The following is a 14,955-nucleotide window of genomic DNA, read 5'->3' as shown; positions in this document are numbered from 1 at the left end:
GAGAAAGGAAGGAAGGAAGGAAGGAAGGAAGGAAGGAAGGAAGGAAGGAAGGAGAAAAATCAGATTAAATGGATGCTTGGAATGTTAAAAATAAAGAGATGGCATAATTCACTTATGAAAGAAAGAAAGGAAGGAAGGAAGGAAGGAAGGAAGGAAGGAAGGAAGGAAGGAAGGAAGGAAGGAAGGAAGGAAGGATATGAATTGTTACAACTGAGTCCCTAGAAGCCATAGGGAGTCTCAGTAAATTTATTTATTTGTTAAATTTATTTGCTGCCCATCTTGCAATGGGGACATTTTTGGTAGCATCTATATTTATTCCTTATCTGTTTCTGTTTCTACCCCCAATTTAATATACCTATAATAACTGTATAATGCATATCAGTGCAGATTTGATTTCAAATTCTATCAAGAGGTAAGCAGCTTGATCCCCAGAGCCAGATGCTGCCCCAAACATCTTTGGGTTTCCCCTTCCCGCCCCCCCCCCACAAACTCTGATCCTAGTTGCTGAAAATCGGTGCTTTATTTTCCTTCCATTCTGAGATGGGAAACCCTAAAAAAATTTTTTTTAGCCTAAATGAGGCAGCTTCTCTCCAAAATGGGAACTTCCCCACAACTGGGAAACATTTAGAGAAAGAGACCAAGAAGAAATTCAGGGACCTGACTTTAAGGAGCCTCCAAAAAGTGTCCTTATTTCTAGCAGCATCTTCCCTAACATCTTAAGTGCCGGGAACTTAGTACAAAGCAAGAGATGTTGACATTCCCATTTCCAATGGCTTTTTTTTTTTTTGAACCATGTATCAACCCACCCACAACAAAGGGTGGGGGCATAACTGCCACCTTTAAATATATTAAAGGATTCTAGAAGGCAGTATTTTCAACATTAAGCGAAAATCAGGAACACGGGGACATAAACTCAGACTGACAGGAGGGAAGTCCAAAAGTCGTGTTAGAAAGGATGACTTTACAGAAAGAGTAGTGGGAGCTTGGAACCTACTTCCAGCAGAAAGAAAGAAAGAAAGAAAGAAAGAAAGAAAGAAAGAAAGAAAGAAGGAAGGAAGGAAGGAAGGAAGGGAGGAAGGAAGGAAGGAAGAAAGGAAGGAAGGAGGTGGTTAGTCTTGAGTAACTGAGTTTAAACATGCTTGGGATAAACACATGCCCATCATCCAACAAATATTTAAAAAATAAAATAAAAAATCTCAAAGGGCAGACTTTTTAGCCCAGTAGGTCTTTTTTTGCCATCAGTGTTCTATGTTCCTGTAGTGTCCCAATCACAAGGACAGGGCCTCCAATGTGCGGATTTTAAATATTTTTATCGCTTCCTAGCCACGGATCTTCATCAGCTGCTTTTCAAGCCCTTTAGCAATTGTTCTGGAACTAAATTCCATGCAGATCTGAATGACTGACAGCTAACCATTTGTCTGACCCCGGCTCCAGAAGGAGGGGAGGGGATAACAACCCCCCCCCCAAGAGGTTTCCTTGCTGGGGGGGGGGTGAAAATGGGAATTGCCATCAATTCTCAAAGGTTTCCCAAGTAGCAATGAGGCACACATGGAAGGGCAGAAATCACAAAACCTCACACACACATCGGAAGGTTGTGGAGTTAGAAGTGGGAGGCATTCATTAAGCCCTGCAGCCGGTTACCGTACTGAAAATATTAAATATTCCTTACTCCACAGGGGTGCTGGGAAAATATCAAGGAAAATAAAGACAGTCTACATTAGGTATCTGCATATATTACAATTCTCCATCAATTATCTTATTACATGGTTCAGGGCATATTTACTTAGAATTATACCCCACGGTGTTTAGAGGAGTTTACTTGGGCAAATACATACTGAATAACAGTTTCCTTTGTTGCTGCGACTATTTTTAATAGCGCCTTTAATCAAGAGATGTACCCCCCCCCCCAAATGCACTGGTTGCATGAAAATATTATCAGGGATTGCCACAGTTTTAGGACCCAATAAAGCAGATACTCCAGTGAAGAGTACAAAAGATGTCAGTGAACAACAAATACAGTTTCTTTCAAAAACAACAACAATAGCAACAACAACAGCAGTTTCCTGAAGTCTCCATAGAATCTATTCAGGTCTGTCTGGCTCTAAGAAAGAAGCTGGAAATTGGGCACTAAGACCGAAAGATACCCAGTGTTGTCCCTTTGTCTTCTGCTGTTTTTAAAAAATCTTTTTTGTACTTTCTTTCTTTCTTTTTTGAGGCTTTAGCAAGTGTAAACCACTCAGAGTTATTCAGATTTTCGTATATAGCTTTCTCCCACCATCTATGTACAGGAGTAAGTCCAGCGTACAGAGGTATAAGATGGACTCAACAAGAACTTCTCCAGCCTTGTTGAAGTGTGTGTGTGTGTTTGTGTGTTTGTGTGTGTGTGTGTGTTAAAACAGGGCCCATCTATTTACCAGAGTCCCAGAACCGAAGGCTTTTTCAAACAGGCAAGCCTCACCTAGTTACTTTGTTAGATTCTGCTTCGTTCCACGCAGCTATCCTAGTTGATCAACCCCTGGAGTTTGATGCCGTGGGAACGCTGGACCATGGTGGCTTATTCAGCAAACCACAACAAAGCCATCCTGAGCAGGAATTCAGAGTTGCCTTGAACCATGAGATGGATAGCAAATAAATCTGATAAGCAAATAAAAACTCAGGGATCCATGATGCCCTCTGAGCTTGCTGGTTTCCTTGCAGATCTTTCATGACCCAAACTAGATAATCTCATCAGTGCTACTTGGGTAATGTAACGTCTGCAAGAAACCAACCAAGTTCAGAAGGGACCAAGGACCCCTGATTTCAAGGCTGGGCTACAAATATTTTCCTTTAAATAAAGACCCAATTGCAGAATCCCAAGCCTGGGGACTCAGATTTTCATTCTGGAATGCTTTGGAGGAGATCCTAACTAGGTGGTCCTCTGCCAGCAGATTCTTACCGATCCCCTCTTTGGATGGAATTGACTCTCAGAAGGAAAGAGGCCGATGGTCACCCTGGAGCTTTGTGCATCTTTGGAAGATGCCTTGAATCTGATGGGATCTGGGAGGAGGGGGGGGGAATCTCAGTGACCCTAACACAAAGTGGCTAGGAAAGGGAAGTTTCTGCTAACCATGGTTGAGGACCCTCTCGCCTCCCTCATGGACCTCCCTCATTAAAACTCAGGACCACCCGTTTTCTGCATAGTTTTTATCCCGGAGCTATAATTGCACTCAATAATGAACTAAAGGGCCACCATCAGTGAACTGTTGGACAGTATTACTTGGTCTGTTGGGTGGATGTTTGGGTGGTTTTAGGGGTGGGGAATTGTGGTGGGTGGGAGTGTGTTTGGGGATTATGTGTGTGGGACCTGGTCTTTGGGTGTCACGTAAATTTCGTTGTACATGTATATTGTGTACACATACAATGACAATAAAGTTTGTTTGTTTGTTTGTTTGTTTGTTTGTTTATTTATTTATTTATTTATTTATTTATTTATGGACAATTCTGGTTCATCCTCGCTTCTGAGAATCTCAAGCAACCGAGGTGCAAAAGCCTTGAAACCAGGGTTTCCTAACTATGGGAGAGGCCCACCCATTCGTTATGGGTGATACACCATCGTGGCTGCCATCTTGACTTTTTTTTTTTTTTTTTTTTTGCCCACAGCCAGCAGACATCCTTGCAAAGGAATCAGGCCCAGAAGCTTCACAAGCGACTATCCTAGGCACAAGTCCAGTTTTGCAGAATCAGCTGCTAACCTACCACCAAGTCGAATGAGCCACTTCCATCAGCACCCCCGTTCCAAATCCCTCCTTTAGGCTCCCTAAACGGGAGCCTTGCAACTGAAAGTTGCCTTACTGAAAAGCCGGCAGATAACAATACTCACACCTGAACTCAACCGGCTTTGGACTGACTGCAGGGGTAGCGTGGAGAAGGGAGGGAGGTGGGGGGGGAGAAGGGGTCTTCAAATCGCTCTTTTGGAAAGAGGTCCCTTTTCTACACCAGCGGGGCACGGTTTGTCTAAGGTCTGTGCGGTTCACACGTACATTTGTTGACTCGCTTTCCCTTGTGCCCCTAAGAAGCGCCCCCCTCCTCAAAATAAAAGACTCCTTTCAACCACAATCTCGCCCTCCTTCGCGCAGCATCGTAGACTAATCCTGCCGCCGGGCGAGCCTCGGAGGGGGCGATCCAACCCCGTTTCTTCATCCAGGTTTATTCTGGGATGAGTGGGGTCTGGGACCGGCTAGCAGTCCCCAACTGGCTGAGCCCCCTGGAGATCGTGGTTTAGTCTGGGCCGCCCTGCCTGTTCCCACCGCCCAGCCAAGACTTAGGAGAAGGCAGGCCGGCCTGGAGAAAGGTGGGGATCGGGACCACGGGCAGCCCCCGCCCCGGGCGCTTTCACAACCCCCGCAGCCATTTCCACACGTTCCCTCGGAGCCGTTCTGCGCTGGATGGACCCAAGCTTCCTGCTAAGTCACGCTTTGTGGACTCCGGGCTCGTTAAACGAGTCAGGCCGATCTGATTTTACATTTCAGGCCAAGTCACAAAAGCCGGGTTTACACAAGCCATCTTGGCTAAAAGTCGTGCCGAGCCCAGGAAGCGCAAGATGCGTGCGATGGCTCAGTGCCGGAGATAACCCGCCCTTTCCCCCCCTCCATCCATCCTTTTCGCCGTGAGTCAGATCCCGCGGGCGAGCTACTTCTGCTCGCCCGGCCGGTGCCCACGACCGTTCCAACGCGCGTCTGCCGCCGCTTGGCAGAACGCAACGAGGCTCGGCTCGTTCGAAAGCCGGGAGCAGAACGACTGCCCGAGAGACCCGCAACTTCTCTTTTGCAAGAGTCCCGGCCCGGTCGGGGGTCGGAGGCTGTGTGTGTGTGGGGGGGAGATAATGGAGAGCTGGGAGTTTACACGTGCTTCGACCGCGGGATGCAGGAGCGCAGTTAGAGGACACGGACGGTCTTCTGCCCTTTCAGAGGACTGGGTCTGCCCTGTCGGTCAGGTCAGGCTCTCCAGAAGACCTGGTGGACACGTGTTATTTTTTTTCCTAGGCCAGAGGACGCGAGCGGCTTCCCACTAGCTCCCTGCAAGGCTGTTTCTTCCACTGCCAGTAGATTTCCTAGTGGCCTCCTTTCCAAATTCTCACCGGACACAAAATTGCTTGGCTTTCCAACGCGGTCACGAGGGAAAGGGGGGGGGTGGGGACCGCGGAAGGCTGCCGTTCAACATCTAACAGGCTACACGGCCTCTAACCATCCCCACGTCCGAGCCTGCAAATTACCCGGCTCCCTCCGGCTTTCTCTACTGACCAGGACCCAGGACTCTCCGCGTCTTATCAGGAGGACACACACACACCTGGTCTATCTCGGGGTCTGGAGATGGACTCCCAAGCCTCACCTCTCTTGCCTTGTGGGTTTTCTTGGGTTATCCCTGCGGGCGTGATCGCTATTTCGAGGCCTCAAGGAAAGAAAGCAAGTCGATCCCGAAGGATCGTTTCGGCAACCAGCCGCCGGGAAGTTCCGGTAAAGCAGCGTCGCCCGAGCAGCCAGGCGCCCGCCCGGCTTTTCAGAAGCGAAAGCAGACAACGGCGCGGAGATCCAAGCGAAGCCGGACAAAACGGACTAGAAACTTGAAAAGGGGAAGCAGAAAGGAAAGAGGCAGGAATCTGGAAAAGCGTTGGGAAGAGTCGGGAAAAGTGAAGGCCTGCGCTTGGCTTTCAGAGCTCCCATTGTATCGGTCGGCAACCCGGCGCCCTTCTGCCGTGCTGGACCCGAAGGAGGCCCGCCCCAGGGACGGCGACCTTCCCCGCCCGCCCTTCTCCTCCGCCTTCGTTGCTACCCCTCCCCGCCCGCTCCTTCTCCCATCCTATTTTCCCGTAGACTTCACCTCCTTTCGCACGACCTTCAGCGGGGTTTCTGTTCCCTCCCGTCTCTTTCCTTTCCTTTTTTTGGGGGGGGGAAAGCTCCCTGCTATCCCCCCCTCAGGAAACACAAAATCCGGGGGTGGACTTGGGGGTCTCCAGAGAACAAATACAGGGTTGCCCCAAATCAGAAGGAATCCGGGAGTACCTTTTTTTTTTTTCTTTCTCCAAAGTAACACATTTTATTCAGTTGCAGCTTTTGAATTAAAATGGGTAGGTCGCCAAAGGCGCTTCCTCCACGACTTCTGATTTTTGGCTGCCAGAGGACCCCCCCCCCACACTTCGTCCTAAAAATACGGATAGGGATTGCACGCTCCGCTTTCTATTGTGACACCTCGCTGGAAAAAAAAAAGGGGGAGGTATTTTCAGAGCCCCTGGAAAAACCACTTTCGCTTCCCATCCTCGCTCTCCAAAGTGACATCCCTGGCTGCCGTTTCCTCTTCTAAAAAGGCCACTTTTAAGATGGTTCTAGGTCTAGGATATCGAGGTGGGTTCACACGAGACGTTCAGTCAACCCAAACCAGGTTCGCGAAGCATCGTGGCTAAAAGCTCATCCCACAGACGCTGCCGAAATAACCATTGGACGGGCGGGGTGGGGGGTGGGATGGGGAATGTCAAATTGAAATTCCCTTAATGTACGAAGCCAAGGGCAGGCCTTCCCACGACCGTGAACTCCTCGTTTCAGCCAGGTCTAACTTCCTGGGAGAAGCCCGTCACCAAACCCGAAACGACATTTCAGCCGCGCCTGTCTTGAGACCCCAGCCGGTCCTTAAATTCGTACTTAATGACCGCAACGAGAGGCGTCGTGGGAATCCAGGACACCCGGGTTAATTCCGCTTTAGTTCAGCTGGGTTAAAAACGTTAAGTCCGTTCGCTTTTGCTGGACTTGCCGCCGGGGTTCAGAGGCAGAGCGACAAAACGTCAATTAGAATTCGGGATTTTAACCCCCCCCCCCACTGGGGGGGGGAAACACGCAATTTTTGCAAAGTGGGATTGGGCGCAACGAACTTTCCTCCCATCCCGCCCCCCCTTCCGAAAGAAAAAAAGGTGTTTCCCCTCCCCCCCTTCTTCCAATTTTGGCCAAACAAAATCTTATCAGTCAGCGGACATGCTAGAAATGGGCACCAACCCGTAATACTCCCAAAAGGAAGGTCACACGATTGGGGTGGGGGGTGGGGGGAAGAGACTGTCTGGATTAGAATCCACTTCTTGCCTTATCCCGGACAGGGACCCCGAGGTCGTTAGGAGCGAGTCAGAGACGCGTGCGAAGCAGGCGGTTCCAAATTCAGGAAAGCTGCTAGCAAACTCAAACTGGCCTTACTCAGTAGGAAAATTGATGGTTGCTTAAACATGGTTTACAAAACAAAACCCAGGCGGGCCGGTTTTTAAGATACCCTGTTCCTCCAATATCTGAACCTAGTCAACGAAAATAACCAGCATTCCCTCCACCCGCGAAGGCGGGTTTTCATTTTGCTTTCGGCTGGTGTGTGTGTGTGTGTTTGTGTGGTTTAGCGTTGAGTAAGACCCCCCTTTGGATTCGTTTCTGGTCCGAGGCAGCGAGCGAATGAATTTAGGAAGCGGGTCAAGCAGGTTGTGTGGACGCAGCTGCTGGGAAAACCGGGGCGGCCACGGTTTAACCAAGGGCGTCCGATGCCACACGGTCGAAGTTGGGTTCCCCCACCCACGGGAATAAACCACGGTTTGTGGAATATAGACTCTCATTGGCTGGATTTACCTAGGACAAATCAACTCAAAAAAAAAAAAGCTGGTTTTGTGGCTAAACGCAACTTGCGGGCCAGGAGGTCTGCCTCTGTTGTGACAGCCGCGAAACACCCGCCTAGTAGTCAATTTGGGAAGGGGGATTGGATCCTTTGTGTGTGTGTGTGTGTGTATGTGGGTGGGGGAGAGACATTGGAAGCCATTTTTGGGTGCCAATGTCCCCCCCCTAAGGTGCATGAAGGTGGACGGGGGGGGGGTTCGCGCCAGGTGCGAAGCGGAAAGAAAAATGTGTGTGTTATTGTTCCTTTTATTATTCTGAGTTCTTCGGAATGGGTCCGCTTTGCCTCGAGAGACACGCGAAGATCCTTCACTTTAGCGGAGACGCTGACTAGAGAACCCGGCTCCAGATTCCAACGTTACCAGGGACATTTAAATCTGCCCGAACTGTCCTGATCAGTCCCCCCCCCACACACACACACCGTCTCCCCAACCGCAAGGAAGATCCACAGCCACTCATCCCCAACCCACCGACCGGGCCTGGCGGTGGCCTTTTGGAAAACCACCTTCCGAGCCGAGAATTTTCTCAGATCGGCTCGGAGAACGTCGGTCGTCTCCTGCCCCTTGCGCGAAGGGCCGCATCGAGGCTGGGGAGGGGGCGGCGGCGGCGGCGGCGGAAAGAGACAAAGCCCAGGCCGAATTAAGCGCCGACCCTTTGCGCTTCTCTAAGGGGAAAACCTCGCAGCCGCGCGGCTCTGCGCGCGGGGAAGAAGACGGGCGTCTCCTTCGGCGGGGGTCCCTTCCCGGCTAGACCGAGCACCCCTCAAGCCCCCGCGGGGGCAGGCAGAGGAAAGGGGTCGCTTTAAACTTAAAAAGCGGCGGGTCCGGCTTTGAAAAAGCGCTCTCTCTCTCTCTCTCTCTCTCTCTCTTTTTCTCTGTCTCTCTCTCTCTTCTCCCTCTTTCTCTCTCTCTCTCTCTCTCCTTTTTCTCCCTTCTCTCTCTCTCTCTCTCCCTTTTCTCCCTTCTCTCTCTCTCTCTCTCTCTCTCTCTCTCTCCCTTTTCTCCCTCTTTTCTCTCTCTCCCTTTTCTCCCTCTTTCTTTCTCTCTCTCTCTCTCTCTCTCCCTTTTCTCCCTTTTCTTTCTCTCTTCTCCCTCTTTTCTCTTTCTCTCTCTCCCTTTTCTCCCTCTTTCTTTCTCTCTTTCCCTTTTCTCCCTTCTCCCTCTCTCTCTCTCCCTTTTCTCCCTCTTTTTTCTCTCTCCTCCCTCTTTTCTCTCTTTCTCTCTCTCCCTTTTCTCCCTCTTTCTTTCTCTCTCTCCTTCTCCCTCTTTTCTCTCTCTCTCTCCCTTTTCTCCCTCTTCTCTCTCTCTCTCTCTCTTCTCCCTCTTTTCTCTCTCTCTCCCTTTTCTCCCTCTTTTTTTCTCTCTCCCTTTTCTCCCTCTTTTTTCTCTCTCTCTCCTCCCTCTTTTCTCTCTCTCTTTCTCTCTCTCCCTTTTCTCTTTCTCTCTCTCTCTCCTTCTCCCTCTTTTCTCTCTCTCTCTCTCCCTTTTCTCCCTCTTCTCTCTCTCTCCCTCCCTCTTTTATCTCCCTCCTCTCCCTCTCTCTCTCTCTCTCTCTCTCTCTCTCTCTCCCTCTCCCTCTCCCTCTCTCCTTCCTGTTTAATACAGTTTCTTTTTTTCTTCAGTCAGAGCCGAAGAAGCTTCTTGGATGAGAAGCGAAACGTCTTCAAAGAAAAACAAGGAAGTCCAGTCGCCTCTTGGGAAAAAAAAAACAAACCTTTGGGACAACCGTGTCCTGGATGACTGAGAATCTCCACGTTTTTCTTTAAATCTTTTTTTAATTTTTTTTTTAAATGTCTCTGCACATTTGCGGGGCTCCCTTTTTGTGGCTTTTGCACATAGCCTGGATGGGAGCGCGTCTCTCGCGCTGATGTTCCCGAATTCGTTCGGTTTGAAAGGCGGTTGGCGCGCCCCTCCCGCCTTTCCCAACGCGACCCACAGCCCCAATTCCTGCGCCTCCCGTTAACTTTCGTTCCCCGCTCGCCCTTCTAAACGAGCGCTCGCTCGCTCGCTCCCATGGAAAGCAATCTGCCCTGCTCAAACAAGGACCGGAGCAAGGCGGCTCGGCCGGGCGTGCGCTCCCGGAGCAGATCGGTAAACCCAAAGGCGAGGCGCCGATCCTCCGCGCTTCTCCCCGGAAAGCAGGCCTTAAAACCTTTAAACTAAGGACCCGCGGGGGAACGATTTCTTTGGAAAAACTAGAATAAACAAAGGGAGCCGCATTTAATAGGAAACCATCACCAGGCCGGGCTCAAGAGACTCTTTTGAGGCGGACTGAGGTTCGCTTTGCCGAGCAGGGATGCGCGTTTTTTTTCCAAAGCCAAGCTCGGCGGGGGTCTCCAAATTTCCCCGGAGGCCATCCGGAAGAAATTGGCTTACTTGCATATATATATATATATAAAGCCGCCACAAGCGACAAACACAATGCCAACCTCAGCTGTCCGAAGCCCGAGGCGGGCTGGGACCGATGGGACGTGTAGTCCCCTCCCTTTCGAAAGAAAGCCGGCGGGATCGACTCCCCCTCTCCAACGCGCGTCCTGGAATAATTCTGGCCAGCTTCACAAGACGCGGGGATGTCGGGATCGACTCGTTGCCTAAATATGGGGCGCTCCAGGGCCTTCCTGGCCTGGAATTGGGGAGATCGGGCGGTTGAACAGAGGCCGGATTTCTCCGTGGGTTTCCCCCCCCCGGGTGATCGCGCACCCCGTTCCCCCAACCGAATGGACGCCCTTCCCCGTTCAACTTTCAGCTCGCTATGGATTCGTGGACCCGACTCAGCTCGCCTCTAATTCTACACGCATATCTAGGTTCGCACACCCGCCTCTAATTCTACACGCATATCTAGGTTCGCACACCCGCCTCTAATTCTACACGCATATCTAGGTTCGCACACCCGCCTCTAATTCTACACGCATATCTAGGTTCGCACACCCGCCTCTAATTCTACACGCATATCTAGGTTCGCACGCACGCCTCTAATTCTACACGCATATCTAGGTTTGCACGCCCGCCTCTATTTCTACACGCATATCTAAGGCTCGCACACCGCCTCTAATTCTACACGCATATCTAGGTTCGCACGCACGCCTCTAATTCTACACGCATGTCTAGGTTCGCACGCCCGCCTCTATTTCTACACGCATATCTAAGGTTCGCACACCGCCTTTATTTCTACACGTGTATCTGGGCTCTCACTCCCCACGCGCCTAGCACAATAGATTCCACATAGGTGACAGACAAAGTATTTTTTCCATTATCTACACACCGGCCGCGCTTTCCTTTTCCTGGCTCCCTTTGTGGGAAGCTCAGCTGCACCGCGGCTCGGGTCCCAGCGCAGCGCCGGTTTGGCTCGGATCCTAAGGCCGTCCCGCTTGTTCCAGGAAAAAAAACGCGGGTAAAAGGACAAGGCTTCCTCCCCTCCCCTCCCCGCATGTAAAAGCTTTCTTCCCTCTTCTCCCTTCTCACGCCAGGCCGACGGTGGCCCCGCTCGACCAGAAACCCGGGAACAAAGGCCACCCAGAAATCGCGCTTTCCCAAAAGCGGAACCTCCCAAGCGCGCAAGGCGCTGAACGAGGCCGGGCCGTCGTTGGTCCGAGAGCTTCGTCCAGCCCTGGCCTGGGTCGGACGGAAAAGACCCTAATCCGCCTGGAAATTCCCAAGAGGAAGAGGAAGGGGAGGGAAAGCGCTTTGCACGCGCTCAGAAATGCTGTCGGCGCTTCCGGCGAGGGGGGGATTTTTTCCCCCAGAGCCTTTGAAGCCGAACCTAAGGCCGAAAGGAGAGGCGACCCTCGCGTGGCATATCTCCCCGCTGAAGGAGGCGTTGGACGGGTTGGCAACTGAACGTGGGAGTCGAAGAGGAAGGAAACAGGGTCAAAGGACAAGTTCTCGGGACGCGGAACAATTGGGCGGCAATGCCAAAGAAGACCAGTAAATCCACCCCCCCCCCCAAGTCCAAGGTAAGAGCAGTCGCCGGCATCGAGAGAGTTTCTCCTAAGAAGGAACAAGCCTGCGTCCCGATTCCCACAAGGCGTTGGTCCAGGTCAGGGAAGGCCCTAACTCTCTGCGCCCAATCCGTGGCAGCGTTACCCTTTTTGTTCCATTCTGTTTTATTTTAAGATTTGGGAAGTCTTAGCAGCCTTCTTGGAGCCCAGCCCGCCAGGTTTACTCTCTGGCCCAACGTCTTGCGAACACCTGAATCCGGTTGAATTCAGGGAGTAGGTTAAGCGCGTCGTGCGAATGCGGTGGAGGGTGGGGGGGTTAACTACCGTGTCCAGAGACCCAGATTAGTGTCGTAAAAAATGGAGAGAGAGGCGAAGGAAGGAAGGAAGGAAGGAAGGAAGGAAGGAAGGAAGGAAGGAAGGAAGGAAAGAAGGAAGGAAGGAAGGAAGGAAAGGCAAAGCCCTTTGGGGTAACTTACCTAAAAAAGTCGTTTTTACAGTAGAGTTTTCCTTCTCGAGAGAAACACTTCTCCGTCAAGTTGCATTTACACTCGCAACACTGGACGCATTTCACGTGCCAAGCCCGGTCCAGGACGTTGAGCAGGAAGCGGTCCAGGATGGGTCTTTTGCAACCGGCGCAGTGAACCATTGTCTTTGGCTAGAGGTCGTGCTGGGGGGCGTGGGGCGGGGGGGCGGCGTGGCGTGGAGGTGTCGGAGAAAGGCGATCCCGAAGTTGGCCGAGAGCAAGTCCGTTGCTTGAGTGGCCCTTCCCCGGGGTTTCAGAGCAGGGGGACGAAACGAAGGCGAGCCCCCCCGAACGCCAGGCTCAAGCGAGACCCCGACGGTGGCAGGCAGAGTCAGAGAAAGGAGCCCCTCCTGGCTCCCTTGGCAGAGCCTGAAGCGAGCTGGCAGCTGGTCTTGACAAGGTCGGGGCAGGAGCGGCGATGCCCCCTCAGACGCCCCTCTTAGTGCATCTCGCCCACCGCCTTTTCCTTCTCAATTGTTCCAACAACGACAATAATAATAATAATAATAACAATCAGCGATCTTCCCTTCCCGGTCCGGAGGGTTTGGTGGTGAGTCGAGAATCAAAAACAACAAAAAAAGAGAAAGTTAATAATAATAATAATGTCCTTTTTTTTTTTTCCCTCCTTCTCAGCTCTAGGAACGTTTGCAAGGGAAGTTCTCCAAAATAAAGCCGGCTAAGAATAGTAACAACAATAGTAAGAGAGGAGGATGGACAAATCGGAAGACGAAGGAACACCAATCAGTCGTCAAAAGAAAAAGAAAAAGAAAAAAAGAAAAAAAACAAAGGCGAGGGAGTCTCTCAGGTTTGAGGTAGAGCAGTCCGAGGTCAAAGTGCAATCGAGGACCAAATATACATATATAGATATATATCTGTATATAAATACAGATATATATTCTTTAAAAATCCCGCCTTCTCCTCCTCTTCTCTTTTCCTCCTCGCGTGGGGAAAAGAAAAAAAAAATAGCAATTTAGCAATAAATTAAAAAGGGGCCGCGGGGACCGCAGGCGAACGGCAGGTCGACGGTGCAGAAGCGGGAGCGGATCGTTTTCACCTGGGCCAGCAGGAAGAGCCGAGCCGAGCCGAGAGTCGGAGGGCGTCAGAGACAATTGGGGTTCCGCTCTACAAAGAGTTTCATCTTAGGAATCGAGAACAAGGAATCCCCCCAATTTCTTCCTTTCCGGTCTTTTTCTCCTCGGTGGCTTTTGCGAAAGGGTGGTTTGGTTTGGTTTTGTTTAATCAAACCATTAAATATATATATATATATATAAAATAAAAGTTGTCCTAAAAAAGACTACTCGGCCTTTCCGCCTGCGTCCGTTTACTTCTCTATTGGGCTCCGCGCGTTTGCCCAATGTTAAAAGAATGAAAAAATCCAAATCAAATCAAATCCCTTGGCCTTGGGGGGGGGGTGGGGGGGTGGAAAAATAGAGAGAGAGGAGAGAGGGGAGCCAGGGGAAAAAAAAAAATTAAGTGACCTACCCCCTTTACGAGTGCCTGGATGCTGGACTCCCCCAGCGCTTCGCCCGGTTCGTGGGGACGGCTCGGGTGTCTGCGGGCTGGGTCGAGGCTGCCTGCCTGCCGGGTGGGGGGGGGGAGTGGGGAGGGGGGGTGGGAAAGGGAAGAAAGAAAAGAAGGGGACGGAGCCCGCACCGGAGATGGGGTGGGGGGGGGAAAGCAATGCCTGGAGGTCTCCCTCTTTTTCCCCCCCTTGCTCCCCCAAGCCTATTCCGCTTTCCCAAGGCGCGCGCGGGGGGGGGGTTGAGTGGGGGACAGTGTCCTCTTGGCTGGCTGCTTCGCCAAGCGCGCGCCCGCGCGCGCCTCTGTCTGTCTCTCTTGTCTGCTTGTCTCCCCTGCCTGCTTTCCTTTCCCCCCCCCACCCGCGCCCGGCTTGGCTGCGCCCCGGCTCGGCTCGGCTTCGGCCCGGCCGCCTTTAGACTGCGGTTCGGCTTCGGCCTCGCCTCCGAAGCCTTATGCAGCGAGCGGAGACGTCACGGCAGCCGCCGGCCAATCGGCGCCCGGCTGGGGCCAGCTGCCCCCTCCCTCCCTCCCTCCTTCCCTCCCTCCCCCCCCCCCTGCACCCCCAACCCTCTCCGCGCCTGGCCTCGGCTCCCGGGCGCCTCGGAGCGTCTTTGGCGGCTGCCCGCAGAGCCGGCTGCTTGTCGAGAGGCGGAGAGAGGAAGGAGGAGACCCCCCCCAGCCCCCCCCTCCGAGAGAGCGGTACGTTTAGGTCAAGCCACGCTGCCGCCCCCCGCCCCCCACCCATGTCACAGGAGGGTTGGGGGGGTGGAGAAGGGGAAAAGGATGGAGGTGGGGCGGGGGGGGGCGCCGAGCACGTCTGGAAAGCGCCGGCCTGGAAGTTTTCGACGGGGCAAACTGGGATGGGGGGGCTTTTGCCCAGCAAAGGTTGGGGGTCCCGGCTGAGCTGAGCTGAAGCTTTGCGGGAAGGTCCGGGCGTTTCGGGAAAGCGCGGTGGAGGAGGACGGAGGAAAAGTCGGGAAAGTCTCCCTTCCTTTTAAAATGTTCCTTCCTTCCTTCCTTCCTTCTTCTTTCTTTCTTTCTTTCTTTCTTTCTTTCTTTCTTTCTTTCTTTCTTTCTTTCTTTCTTTCTTTCTTTCTTTCTTTTTTCCTTCCTTCCTTCCTCTTTCTTTCTTTCTTTCTTTCTTTCTTTCTTTCTTTCTTTCTTTCTTTCTTTCGTCCTTCCTTCCTTCCTTTCTTCCTTCCTTCCTTCCTTTCTTTCTTTCTTTCTTTCGTCCTTCCTTCTTTTCTTTCTTTCTTTCTTTCTTTTTTTCTTCCTTCCTTCCTCTTTCTTTCTTTCTTTCTTTCTTT

General features: G+C 51.8%; 1 protein-coding gene across 1 annotated transcript in view; it reads right to left on the bottom strand.

Annotated features, from left to right (window-relative positions):
* The window catches only part of LOC120310741 (LIM/homeobox protein Lhx1), a 31,984-nt gene extending 18,666 nt beyond the window's left edge, over window positions 1-13,318 (bottom strand). The window contains exon 1 of the mRNA XM_039349509.1: window positions 12,081-13,318. Coding sequence (XP_039205443.1) covers window positions 12,081-12,250 — 170 coding nt within the window. The 5' untranslated portion in view covers window positions 12,251-13,318. The remainder of the gene's footprint in view (window positions 1-12,080) is intronic.
* Between the last annotated feature and the right edge of the window lie 1,637 nt (window positions 13,319-14,955).

The sequence above is a fragment of the Crotalus tigris genome, unplaced genomic scaffold, assembly GCF_016545835.1.
Source record: "Crotalus tigris isolate CLP2741 ecotype Arizona unplaced genomic scaffold, ASM1654583v1 scf7180000018281.3766051976:431988, whole genome shotgun sequence".
Lineage (NCBI taxonomy): Eukaryota > Metazoa > Chordata > Lepidosauria > Squamata > Viperidae > Crotalus > Crotalus tigris.
The sequence above is the reverse complement of the archived record's forward strand: the minus strand, read 5'-3'. Positions and strand labels throughout refer to the sequence as shown.